General features: G+C 40.5%; 2 protein-coding genes across 2 annotated transcripts in view; both read right to left on the bottom strand.

The window, feature by feature from the left end:
* Window positions 1-275: 275 nt before the first annotated feature.
* On the bottom strand, window positions 276-1,605 carry LOC147061166 (DNA damage-inducible transcript 4-like protein). The gene is made up of 2 exons (XM_085936507.1): window positions 1,308-1,605; window positions 276-888 (listed from the first exon to the last, which is right to left on the bottom strand). The coding sequence occupies exons 1-2, from the start codon at window positions 1,492-1,494 to the stop codon at window positions 428-430; spliced, it is 648 nt and encodes a 215-aa protein (XP_085792633.1). The 5' UTR covers window positions 1,495-1,605; the 3' UTR covers window positions 276-427.
* A 3,699-nt stretch (window positions 1,606-5,304) lies between these two features.
* LOC147061165 (protein phosphatase 3 catalytic subunit alpha-like) overlaps window positions 5,305-13,224 on the bottom strand; it is a 29,440-nt gene continuing 21,520 nt past the window's right edge. Inside the window, exons 10-13 of the mRNA XM_085906097.1 lie at window positions 12,069-12,146; window positions 11,851-11,935; window positions 11,422-11,519; window positions 5,305-7,372 (exon numbers count right to left, since the gene is read on the bottom strand). Coding sequence (XP_085762223.1) covers window positions 7,194-7,372; window positions 11,422-11,519; window positions 11,851-11,935; window positions 12,069-12,146 — 440 coding nt within the window. The 3' untranslated portion in view covers window positions 5,305-7,193. The remainder of the gene's footprint in view (window positions 7,373-11,421; window positions 11,520-11,850; window positions 11,936-12,068; window positions 12,147-13,224) is intronic.

Below are 13,224 nucleotides of genomic sequence, written 5' to 3'. Positions count from 1 at the left end.
TCTATGGTGCTGTTCGATTTGATGCACATTTCAGAAAATATCATAAATTAGGCAAGTATCTAAAAAAAAGAGTGGATTCTCCCTGCATTTGATATTATAAACACCACTACTCTAAACTTTAAAGTCCACATTGTACATTAACAATTTTAAAGCTCTTTTGTACAACTTATATTTTTATTTACACTTGTATGACTGTTCATTTTTGAGAGTTTTTTTTTTTCAGGGTTCACCCTGGACTGGTCACAACGACTAGCTAAAATAAATTAGAAAAACAATTATGAACAAATTGTTTTATTAACAAAATACAAAGGCAGCATACAATTAGCCCTGCCCCTTCCAGAGGGGGATGCATCCAGTGTACACTTGGAACATTCAACAATGTGTGCAAATTAGCAGTTTGACCCTTTGCTTAAACAAATGAAAATGCTCAACTCCTCACGTGAGTGTTGAACTCATGGATCACGGGGCTGGCAGAAGAGTAGAGCTTCCTCTTTACCAGTTTGTACTCTGGTCTAAGCTTTAACACTTTACTGCTCTCAAAGATGTGCTTGAGTGGCGGCCAGCCGTCATTCATGTCCGCCTTAAACACGACAGACAGTTCAAATGTCGGGGTGACACTCGAGTCTGGGAAAACACATCCCAAAGACTTGAGGCCATTCTTGGTCTCCACGTAGACCCTGATGGAAGCACCCCGCAGCCCGCACGGCTCATCTGTGGAAGAGCGAAGCACATCGCGGCCGACCCTGGTGGTCATCTGGCGGGGGAGAAGCAGCATCTTGCACTGGAGCACCGAAGCCTTGGCCTCGGTCAAGCAGAGCTCGATGCGCCGCGTCAAATCTTGTTGAAGGACTCGCTCCTCGTGCTCCAAACCAGCATCCATGTTGGTAACTGTGAAGGACAACAGTTGAAATATTTAATACTTCTTTACACGTGATACTGCTTTATGTGCATGAAAGTAGCTGTTTGAAGATTTATCACTCAATATTTTTTTTGCTCATTTCTGTTAACCTCACTAAGGTGTATTGTTATAATTGAGGACTTTTGTTCAAATATTAAGTTTAAGAAGTTAGTTTGACCTACGGGTTCACTGTACATACATACTTTTTATTATATTGAAAATGTGTTCCTCATCGTTAGTCAGCAAAGGAGTAACTGAGCTCAGCATGACATCACCTGATTCAAGAACCGCATCGCTTGCATCAGATAGCTCCTTCCGCTATATAAATTAGTTCTAACCAACCCAGGTAAATCCCTAGATATCAGAGGTCGCCCATAGCCGCGCAGGGTTCAAAATTATGTATACTTACAATGTAAAGTGTTATCGGTCTCGTCGCTACTGTCTACGCTTCCCCGTCGGAGCAAAGTGCCTTTTTCTTCTTCTTGACGCAGCGATGCGAGCCTGAAAAAGTATGTTCCTATCATGTCCGTGATGGTTTCTTCCTCTCCCAAGACAGGCACCTGTTTTCCAAATCTAAATACCGCGGTATCGACCATTGTGTTTCCCGTTTGGGCAACTCCGGTAGCTCGTCCGGACGTTTGCTTAAAGTTTTCTCCATGTATTATTTGAGTGGCGTCAAGAAGGAATTAGTACTGATGTGAGCGGGCGAGCTTTTATAGCGGAGGACTTGGTTGCATCAGCTGAGCTCGCGACTGTGGGCGGGGCTTTGGTTGTGTCGAACGTTCCCGAAGCGTCTCACGCAATTTGGCAAGGATTTACAGTCAAGTCAGTTGTCAAGTCGCATGTATCAGAAACTACAGTAATGCAGCAACAGGGAACTTGAAGTAAACAAATACAATGTATGTCAAAACGTTGATAATCATTCACAAAATAAATTGTCAACAGACTTTGTGGACGCCCTGAGAAAAAATGGTGATGCAACAGCTACACTCACTTTTTGTCACAAGTTCATGTTTTGGGGACGGGGGAGACTTAAAATCTCCTCCAATTTTATATCAAGCGTATCACTGTAAGTCCAAAATATTCAATGTTCAGGAGATACTAAATAGCAGCATGTTTATGCAACTGTAAATATTACATCTTCAAAGTGAGCAAGCCACTTTTTATACTTTGGATTTGTCAATAAATTGTAGAGAAAAAAAAGAAAACAATTGAGGACTGACCAATCGTATAGATTTCTGAAAAAATATTAAATGAACCGAGTCTTGACAAAGGAGGCTTCGGCCTGAGTTCGGTGATATTATTTAACAATGAATAGTTCAACAGTACAAAAGTGATTGTAACGGATCTTTGATTATTCAGGAGTCACCACAGCAATTAATCCACTTCCATCCATTTTCAGCTCCAACTCCAGCTCTGCAAATCTCACCTCTCCACATCCCAAAATCTCCTGTTTGGTTATTCTATTTTTGCCTCCTAGCTTTCGACTCTTTTTCAACATCCTTCTAGCGACTGCTAAAAAAAGCGGCTTCCTGGCTTGTTCAAAATAGAAATGATTCAATACTTTGAAGATAAAGGATTATGTTTAAACAACAACAATGATACAATTTACAAGTTTTAAACAGCTGTTTAAAGACTTTTTTTTTAAATTAACAACTTTTGTTGCCTTTGTACTTTACAATCACCTCCGCACAAAGTGGCGGAGACTGCAATCGTATGACCCCAGCAGGTCTAGACTTGTGATGTCAGCTTTGCCTTACTCACAGTTGACTAACTCACGAATTATATTCATTAATTCCTTACTGTGTGTTTTATGGCGCTCTACTTGAACTATGAAAATGTTTGACTCATACGAAATTGTCTTTAAGGCACCTCACAACTAACAGCCAGTGTCAATTTTGTAACACGACAACTTTCCGTGACACTTCACGAAACGTTTGGTGAGGAAATTATGACCTACCTAACATTTCTATACAATCAGGAAATTCATAAAAGGAAATTTTATGGGACAATATGGAAAGCACCAGAATGCTGAGTCATCGACTGTGAAAATTTTCCCTCTTTGATGTCACCAATGCTCATCAACGATGAAGTGGAAAAGTTGTTTTTCTCAGTGGATTACAGGGAAAATTACCAAATACAAAGATACGTACAATAAAGGGTGATGGTTGAGACATAGTGGTGTTTTTTTTTTTTTTTTACAATTATAAATGTAAAAATCCTCATCAAACAATCAAGTTTTATTTTGCACTTCATACAAACATTTAAAACACAAAGTTGAACAGCAGTGTAAAAAGACACGCGCCCACTCGAACAACAAATGATTTATGCAGAAATGTCTAGAATGGAAAAAAACAAGAGCCTACTGTAGCTGCCAGAAATAAACAATGTCCATGAAACATGTTCATCAAAGCGTGCATGAAACTTCTAGAATTTGCTTTTCAAAATATGAAGTATAAACTGCCCCTATGTCATCAGGGAGGCTTTTTCCATGGGTGTGGATCCTAATGAATGTTTTTAAAAATCCTATTCCAAAACAAAATCTCAACGCTCCAGTCATCCCATATCACAAAGAGAATAATTAAACTGGCTTGTTTAGTTCCTTCCCAAACACTGACACTCCTTGTTCGAATAGTACCAGCATGTCAGCTGATGTCAACCACTTACAATGTAATGATCGGGGGAGAACAAGTCTGACCTGTCTCAGTCGTCATCCCTAAGCGAACTCGTGCATCTGCAGCTCAGCGTTTGTTGGGGGTCCTGATTGTTATTTGTGCCTGTGCACCAAAACAACAGTTCAGGGTAGCCAAGAGTTCTTGGAGGGGCTGGACATAACAAACAATATCTTCAAATATTTGGGTCTCCATATTTGGCACTGTGAACGTTCTTAGCCAGTTGATGAAGAAGCATAACAACAAATGAGGTCCAAATCTATTCATTGATGTTATATTACATTGATATTGTATAAAATTGGGCCCTCGAGCATGTCTAATGCAACCTTTCAGAAGAGTCTGACAAAAAGGTGTGGTGTCATGTGCCTTCTGAGGTGACTTCTATTTTGATTTTATTTCTGTATATATCAAAATACACAGTTGTGCTATGCCTTCCGTGTTGCTTATCAAACATTAACAATATTTCATCAGAGAAAGTCAATGCAATCATGGAAGACTCTCTCTCCGTAGCGATCCTCTTATGATCCTTAATTGTACCCCTGGTCCACCACAAATGGTGATGCTATTTCAGCTGAGAACATAACCTGCACCGGACCTTGTTATGAGTTTAGCAGATGTTGTTACCATGGCGATTGAGCCAGGTAAAAAGAGAGCCATTTTAGTAACACAGCTCTACACAGCTCGCTAACTAAGCCATTAATCTTGCTTTGTAGTAGAAGGTATGTCAAAACAATAAACATGGACCAAAACAACGCAAAGAAGCGTTCTCCTAGAAGATTAGAGAAAAAAAAACTTCATGTCTAGGTGGGAGTCACAACTGGCACAGATCATGATTTGTCGCTCCGAGTCATTGTTAATTCATCATTAAAAATGTCAAAAGGTGGATATCTCGACTTAAGGATGAATGAAGGAAACTTGACTTTACAGGATATCCTAACACTGAAAATGGATCATTATGATTAGTTGGATTCCATTTATCATATTGATTGAAGTCTCATTGAATGTTGTCAGTATGAGGATGACATCTGTTGTACAAATAGAGTCTCATCCCAGCATCAAACCTTCATTGATTCACTTTTGTTTGTTCTCTCCTCCCAAAGCCACAGATGAGCGACAGTTGTGGGTCAGCCAGGGAAGAAGGAGCTTCTTCTCGCTTCAGGGGAAACAAATTGATGCTTAAGTACAGTGATGCTTTCCAATATGAGTTACCCGACTTATATGTTGAACAGAGGATCTTATAATATTCTTAAATATATATACATGATTTTTGGGTTGTTTTTTTTAGGCACGTGGCATAAATAAATGCCGCCAAGGTCGCCCTTGCCTAAAACCGCTACTGTGTGTCCCCGCTAGTTGAAACACAGTGTTTGTTCGGATTAATATTGCGTTGCAAAATTCACCCATTTTTGTCCACCTCAGAGAGTGGCCATTTTGCCACTTGCTGTGGACTGAAAATTACATTGCCGTTGCCACGGGCAAGTTCAGTGTTGAATATATATATATATATATATATATATATATATATATATATATATATATATATATATATATATAATATATATATAATAATGGGATCTCTTCCACAGAGGAAATAAATGTAGTGAAGGAAATCATCCTAGATCCTTACATTAATGTATATCCTGAAAAAAGAGGACGCAAACAGTCATGTTGGTCTGTTGGCTATGGTGTTTTAATTTTCTCCATGACTCATTCCATTTTCACTTTTGACAGCTTGTCATAAAACCTTCCCTATTGTGGAAACTGCAGTGTACAAGTTTTGTTCTTTACAAACTTGCATTGTAGTGGCACATGATGCTTGCCCCTTTGTGTAAAAGGCATGGCTTTAATTCTTGCCCAATACCCAGCCAATATTGGATTAAAAAAATGTGTGCGTGCGTGTGTGTGTGTGTGTGTGTGTGTGTGTGTGTGTGTGTGTGTGTGTGTGTGTGTGTGAGTGAGTGTGCTTGTGTGTGTGTTTCCTTTGTTGCCTTGAAGAAATAAGGGTTCAATATCAATGCCAAAGGTTCATGCATATTTTATTCAAGAGTAAAAAAAGTGGATCGTCCCATTGGGCATGCTTATAGTGTTAGTGAGTGGGAAATTGAAACCAAAAGCGTGAGCGAGAAAGATGGAGAGAGAGAGAGAGAGAGAGAGAGAGAGAGAGAGAGAGAGAGAGAGGTTTAAATATCAAGATTAATGTTCATCATAAATATAATAATCATCGAACCATAAATATCAAATAAGAGGAATCACGATGTATGAGAGTACACTGTTCTCCTTCAAATTGTCACAGCAACATAATTGGCTTATTCTGTTCAAATATGTCGAGCTGCATTTGACTTTGAACTGCACAATTTCCCCCCCCCCCCCCAGTTTTTTTTTTTTTTTTAACCATGCAATCATGCTTTTGGCTGCCCGAATGCCTTTGCCTTTGTGTATAGTGTAGCCATTCGATAGTAATTTGTGTTTGATTAAAAACGATTCCTGTACATTGACAAAGAACAGAGTATTGGATGTGGATTCCACACCTTTGATTCAAAGTGTACTGTCATTCTGTACAGCGCCGAAAGAAACAAATAGGAGGTGATGAAAAGAACCATGAAGGAAAGTCATCATAATATAACACAAAGTGATACAAAAAAAAAACAAATTAACACTATGTGCAAAATAATTTTTTCCTCTTATTGGCCAGAAAATAACAGAAGAAAATAATTCCTACTATTATGAAACACAGAGCACAAATATAATTCACATTATTCTCAAATAACTTAACTGTGCATGCACTGATGCAATAATAGAAATGCTTTACAAAGATATTTTCCTCTGACGTCTCATTTTGACAGTTGAAGAGTACATTTCTTCTGCAAAACAGACTTTCCTACTTCAGAGATTGTTGGCCGTCACTGCCATTTGGTCGCAAGAGGCTTGTGGACGGGGAATTCGATTACAATGACTTCACATTTCAACCACTGCCCCCTCTCGCATTCTATTTCTGCTAAGCGGGCCAATATAAACCTTCCAAGTATGCTGTTTACTTACCAAAACTTTTTTTTTCCCAAGAGAGCTAGTTAGCCTGAGACCATAAGGGGTGTGTGGGCCTCCACTCTAACTAGATGGAGGTATTGTGCTACAAAAGCAAATGGGAATCTCCTGACTGCAGCTGCGATTATCTTTCTTTCCATCTCCATCTTGTTGAAGACACATTTGTCAAATAGACACTGTTAAAGCATATCAGCAATCCCCTAAAAACATTAGTTCCGCTTCTGGCTTTTGGATGCAAACAGGAACACGATGGTCGCACCCTCTACCCCGCATGACGCCGTCTACCTGCTGGCAATCGCCGACATGCACAGCGGATAGTAGCCCACTCCCGTTCTGCACGTTCCACTGTTCCTTGTTGTTGTCGTGCAGGTACAAGGGAGTTGGACTTCTCTTGATAGATAAGACTTTGTCAAGTCCGGCTTACACTTAAGCCTTTACATATAGCAAAGAGAAGGGGTAGATAAATCAAGTGAGTTTGTATGTGTATTTGAAATACTGCATCTGAGTGTTTTGCGTATTGAGTATGTCTATGTACAGATATCTGTCAGGGTGGCGTTATAAGGGTGTCGTAACTGCATCTGTCACTGTATATTGCTGTTGCTATCCGTCCCATTGGGCTCTCCCATATTCATGCGGCCCATTGACAGGCCCACACTGTTGATGGCGTCACGTCGCGGAGGCATTCTCTCGTTGATTCGGTCCAGACCTTTGGCCTCCTCGAAACTGCTGATCCGATGCTGCGGGGAGAAGCCTCGGATGGCTGCGGAGACAAGCGGCCACACACAGAGCAACGTGCACGCAGTTATTATTTCCTACCAGAAAGACTCATGTTCAAACTCTTGAAAGAAACCTATTGACTGAAAGTCAGTCGAGCTTAAGTCTCAGTCTAATCCAATTCAACTTTTGAATGCTTTTTGTTCAAGCCAAGCAGATCATTTCTATCTCCTTGAAGCTTTGGCTTTGGATAAACAGAATTTGTTCATATAGCAGTATCTACACACATCAGGCAGCGTTTATCTGTTGTTCCCGATGCTGAGCCCGGATTAGCTGGACGACCTAACTACTGATCCTAGATCAGCAAAGCCCTTAAGAGAGTCCATGGTTGGAACAAATCAATCATGTAGCTGTCGTGTTTTCATTTATTTTACAATTTAAAAGAGACTACTCATTTAACAGGGCTGGCCTCACTAAAACAGTTGGAGCTCCACTCTGAGTCTGTACCCTCATGAATATAGTTAGTCGGAAGAACAATTGAGGCTGTGTGTGTGTGCGTGTGTGTGTGCAAGCAGATCAGATGACGGTTTGGTCTTCCATCTATAACAGTATTTGTCATCAAAAGACAACATTGACACAGAAACGTGACGACAGCTCCTTCCAAAAAGCAACACTTTTGAGACTTCTACTGCCTTTTACGAACATGCAAATATTTTGCTTTATACACTAGTGTACATCAAACATGGGCGAAAAGCGCTATTTACATCACAGAGCACAACAATATCACAATACAAGAAATAGCCATAATTTATTTGCTTGAACAAATTATGGATTGAAGTTCAGATAAGCCACAGACAAGACTAAATATACAATCCAAATTCCAAAGAGGCTGTGTAAGCAAGGATTTTCTTATGCATTCAACCTGTGCTCAATTATAGAGCACATTGCACAAATCTACAAAGGGAATGTAATGCCAGCAACACATTTTATGAAGTTGGTGCATTCATGTTTTTTGTTGTTGTGCAACTAATGATATGGTTAAGTACTTTATTTTGAACATCTATGAAAAAAATTAGAACTGCATGAGCTGATGTGACAGTGACAACATCAGAATATATTCTGAAGATACCCATAATACCACGGGTTCTAACAAACCATCATATAATGGGAAAATCGCCTCCTTTTTTAGCCTTTTCTAGCTTGTTTCAGGTGTCTACTACAAGGGAGGGGCTACTCAACATAACCGTCTCATCGGTGAAATAGAATGCAAAGCATAAAAAGGCAAAGCTTTCTCGTTGGTGCAAGAGGGCATGAATACTCTTATTTCTGTGAATACTTCTTTATACTCGGCCAATTTTTTTAACTCCGGGTTTGTGGATGAGCACCAGAGCTCAACTTTGCCACCATTTTCCAGTCTTTGATGACTGGATAGTGTTACAGGTCTTCATCATTGATATGCAAACCATTGCTTTCCACACCTCAATGATTTTGGAACAAACCGAAACATTGCAGTTAATCAAAGCGTGCATTTAATCACCAAGCCTCTGTACTCAAACACATTAAATACGAGTACCATGACATCAATCTGTTTGGTCGATTTTGATTTTTCACTTTTTTGAGGCCTCACTTTTTATACTTGCCATTTTTTTTTTTTTAATCATTCAATTTTGACAGTGGTAATGTGTAAAATTTACAAGTGACGGACTGCTGATTTGGCAGTAAATTGGTAAATATAAGAAATATTTATTACCGTAATTTCCGGACTATAAGCCGCTACTTTTTCCTCAAGTTTTGAACTTGTCGTCCGGTGCGGCCTATCTATGGCTTTTTCGTGATTTTTGTGATGATTAATACACCTATACGCTCGTAAAAAGGCTGTGGACCGCTGTTGTGCGGCACTGCTTTGCTGGGCGGAGGGATATGTGAGACGGTCACCGGGGAGAAGAGTGGTGTGTTGATCGCATGTCCATCCACCAGGCAAATAGTGCCATATAATTGACACAAAGGAGAGACAGAGCAAGATCAAAATGGACATGACTGAAGAAAGGAAGCTTTTATATACAAACCCTCATTATGGGGGGCAAAAGAAATGCATATGATGCCGCTTTCAAGTTAAAGGCAGTCGATTTGGCTCTTAACTAATGAGCTAGAGCTGCTCATGCACTGTAGAGGTTTCCTCCGGTCACTAGGGGGCACTGGGCTATTGTTGACGGCATCTTGTTGTGTCACCCTTTTCTTTATTTCCTGGTCACCTCCACTCTGGAGCCATACATGTAGCAAGCTAGTTGAATGTAACTTAGCGCTTTGAGCATGAATAAAATTAGCATGAACAGACCCTCATCATGGAAAACGCAAGAAGAAATGCATAAAAGCAACAAAAGACTGAGAAAGTGTGTGGCAAAGTATAGCTGACGCTATTCCAATCCGAAACTGAAGAGGAAGACTTCGATGGTTTCAGTGCACAGGAGGAAGATGAAGACGGCTCTCAGTGACTTTTACAGGTATGTTTTTTTTTTATCTAGCCCTATTAGTGCTGTGTCACTCCCGTGTTGCTTCTGTGTTACTGCCGCGTCAAAGGCATTGTTTGGAAAGAGAAGTAACGGTATGCTATGAAAACTTTGAAAACACTTTCTGTGTACCTTCTTTCTTTGAAAATAACTCGCGGGCACATGTGGCTTTTAGTACGGTGCGGCTTATGTACAAAAAAACCCAAGATTTTACCCCAATTTTTGCTTGTGCGTCTTATAATCAGGTGCAGTTTATAGTCCAGAAATTACGTCTTTTTGCTGTCATTTTAAATGATTTCAAAATTCTGCATTAAGTCATTAGACTTTGTGCTTTAAAATAGTTCCCTTTTGGGCCACAATTCAATCTTGGGAGGCAAAGTCAATTTATCTAGTTTCATTTCCATCAATAAAGCTGGCTCACAAACAGATTGATTGCATGGTCACCTTCTACAGCTAACATGTTTCATATAAAAAAGAATAGCAGACAACAAGAGGTCATATCCCCCCCTAATCAATGCTCACCCCCACCCACAGCTTCCCTGATGTATGTGTGTGTCCTGTTGCCACTAGAATGTGAACACTGAGAGAGAAAGTGCTCTTATAGCTGGTTGTGTAACCCCAAAAAGGAAATTAAGAGTATGTATGTTTGAATATGAATATGCGGTGACTTCAGTGAGTCGTGGTTATCGCCTTTTGTTGTGAGAGCGGATGCAGTTAGAAAAGCGCTGTGCATCATGGGGAAGGAAAATCTATGATCTAATGAGCATGGGTGGCAAAAAGTGCAGCCATGCTTCTCGCTCACACACACACACACACACACACACACACACACACACACACACACACACACACACACACACACACACACACACACACACACACACACACACGCACGGTGACATGAGTGGCTTTACCTTCAGCATCCTTAACTGTCTCGATGGCTTCTATGGCCTCAATGGTAGCTGAATGATGGTCAGACAGATAAGAAGAGAAAGAGGGGACAGGAAGAAAGATGACAGGATCCAAGAGAGAAGTGGAAGGAGAAAAAAAAAACGAGTGAAGGCTGAAACATGCTTCTGCGCAAACGCACGTCTCGGCAGCTGTGGCTCATGGAGGCTTACTGAAAATGTGTCGTATACATGTGTGACCTTGCACATTGATTACTCAAAAGCATGTTTGAGGCTCAATCCATGCAAGGCCCGCAGAGCAACACTGAGGCCAAGGCAGGTTCGAGGGCACCTGAGGTTAGCGGTAGCTTTGACTCACTCACACCACTTTACGCTGCCCCCCCTCACCCCCTCTGTCTTACAACCCACACAAGTACAACCAGCAGGCTGTTAGTATCCTCAGCACCAGTGAAGTGAAAGTGGAGAGAGGGAATGAGTCCACAGGGCAGAGGGATGACAGGAGATAATTAGCAGTTTAGGAGAAGAGGGAAGAAGTCAACAAAAGACCTTAAAGCACATGCTTCGAGTAGATTTGTATGTCTACCCGTATGTGTATTTTTGGTACTGTTGGGTGTTGTGTGTTTGCTTTTATAGTCAAGTGTGTGTATGTATGTTTGTGTGCAATTGCAGAAAACACTCACCGCTCTGCAGAGTCTGTTTGCCCCCTGACAGCACTCCGCTTGGCAGCATACCTGTGGGGGTCAGTCCCTTCAGGGTCAACACGTTCTCACTCTCCTCTCTGAGAATCAGTGTGTGAGGAAGAGCAAGAGAGAGAGAGAGACAGAGGGGGGGGGGGGATAATATGAAGATAATCAGTTGAAAAACGTGCATCAGCAAAAGAAGGACACTATGCTTGACGTGTAGTTTGCTTGGTAGAATTAAAAATAGTTATAACAAAAAGAGCCCATTTTATATGACCAATTGTAACATAATGGAATTGTCACACTAGATGAGCTGTCTTCCGGTTGTGACAGAGAAATAATTATAGATGGCCATTACAACATTGCTAAATCCCCCAAAAAGACGATACTTACATCGGATACATACAGTATGTTCTCAAGTCAACTCACCGCAAAACTGAAAACATTTTCGCCATCTTGCCAATGGCACGGATTTTGTTCTTAATCACCTCCTTCCTGGCTGCAGCCGCACTGGCTAGAATGGAGACAAAGTGCCTTAGCAAGTAACAAGCAACTTGTTACAAAGAAACCTCATGCATTCTGTGCCATGTTTAAAGTATTTGGAAATGTTAAGTGGAATGATATAACCTTTTGTTGAGTGTTCTCACCATCATAGATCTCATCGCCATCATTCATGAGTTCGTCGTCAGAGCAGATACTCAGGACATTTACCAGCATCTCTGTCACTATAAATAGAAATACGAGCGAGCCTCACTACAAAATGGCCACACGACAATGGTTTTGTTACAGATCTGATATTGGGCTGAAAAAATGTAGAACCTTTTGGATCAAATGATTTTCTTGGGTGGAAATATCCATCTCAGTACGTTCAACCCTTTTATATTGTAGATTAGTACTTCTTTTGTTATTAATTGACGGTTACAAGCTAAAGAAACCAAAACCAATAGTAAGTCACGTTCTCTTTCAACAAAAATAGAAAACATCTGCATGATACAGATAGAGCCTTTGCAATTTCAGCTTAGCTATGAAGTTAGCGCTAGCGAAATGCAAGAGGTTACCCAGCTGGTTCTCAAATATTACAGACCAATCAAGAGGGTGATCTAGTGTAACCACGGCAATGACCGAGACACTATTCTCCTTTTTGCATGCCGGTACACCGTGCAAATAATATGGGCATTTGTGAAGCAAAAGCTAAAGCGCAAAGACTGTTGCTCTTTGTGTTTTTTTGCCACGTGAAATGATTTAGGTTTGCCATACATCATCGGAACATAATTTTCTAGATTTTTACATTAAAAGACTCCAAGCAAGGAAAATAAACCCGTAACTAAGCACCTTGTGAAGGACAAATCCGACTGAGCTCTGTACACCCACCAGTCTTTAATCCTCTAAGTCGAGGCTAGCCACTTTTTAAGCTGAGATAATAGCTATGTGTTATGAAGTGAATTCAGAACAATGCACTGGAACGAATGTTCGCTTTTTAGTTGGGCATTTATTATAAATAGGACGATACCAAAGATAAATTCATCAGCTCCAAACATCCAGTGTCCAAACCGCTTATACTGAATATTAAGAGCAATAACTAAACTACAATAGCTAAATCTCCCCAAATGTGGAGTGCTGTATTTGTTTTTGTCCATATGTCTGGTCTGTGGAAGCCGACTTCCTGGTTGTGAAACAGATTTGCTTTTATGATTCTGGGTGCTTTGGTGACATCAGGGAATCCAACATTGTTTATCTGCATCTTTATCCGAATCCACACCAAATTTTCACGTTCCTGCTTGGCCCACGTGTAACCTCGGCTTC

Source organism: Syngnathus leptorhynchus, chromosome 2 (genome assembly GCF_054491065.1).
Source record: "Syngnathus leptorhynchus isolate UIUO chromosome 2, UIUO_Slep, whole genome shotgun sequence".
In the NCBI taxonomy this organism is placed as follows: Eukaryota; Metazoa; Chordata; class Actinopteri; order Syngnathiformes; family Syngnathidae; genus Syngnathus; species Syngnathus leptorhynchus.
Note: the sequence above shows the minus strand (reverse complement) of the source record. Positions and strands in the feature narration are given on the sequence as shown.

What these genes read in the sequence shown, in the direction of transcription:
- LOC147061166 (XM_085936507.1), bottom strand. Translation starts at nt 1,494, where the DNA reads ATGGTCGATACCGCGGTATTTAGATTTGGAAAACAGGTGCCTGTCTTG. An exon ending in GACCGATAACACTTTACATT is followed by an intron (nt 889 to 1,307) that starts GTAAGTATACAT and finishes TGTCCTTCACAG; the next exon opens with TTACCAACATGGATGCTGGT.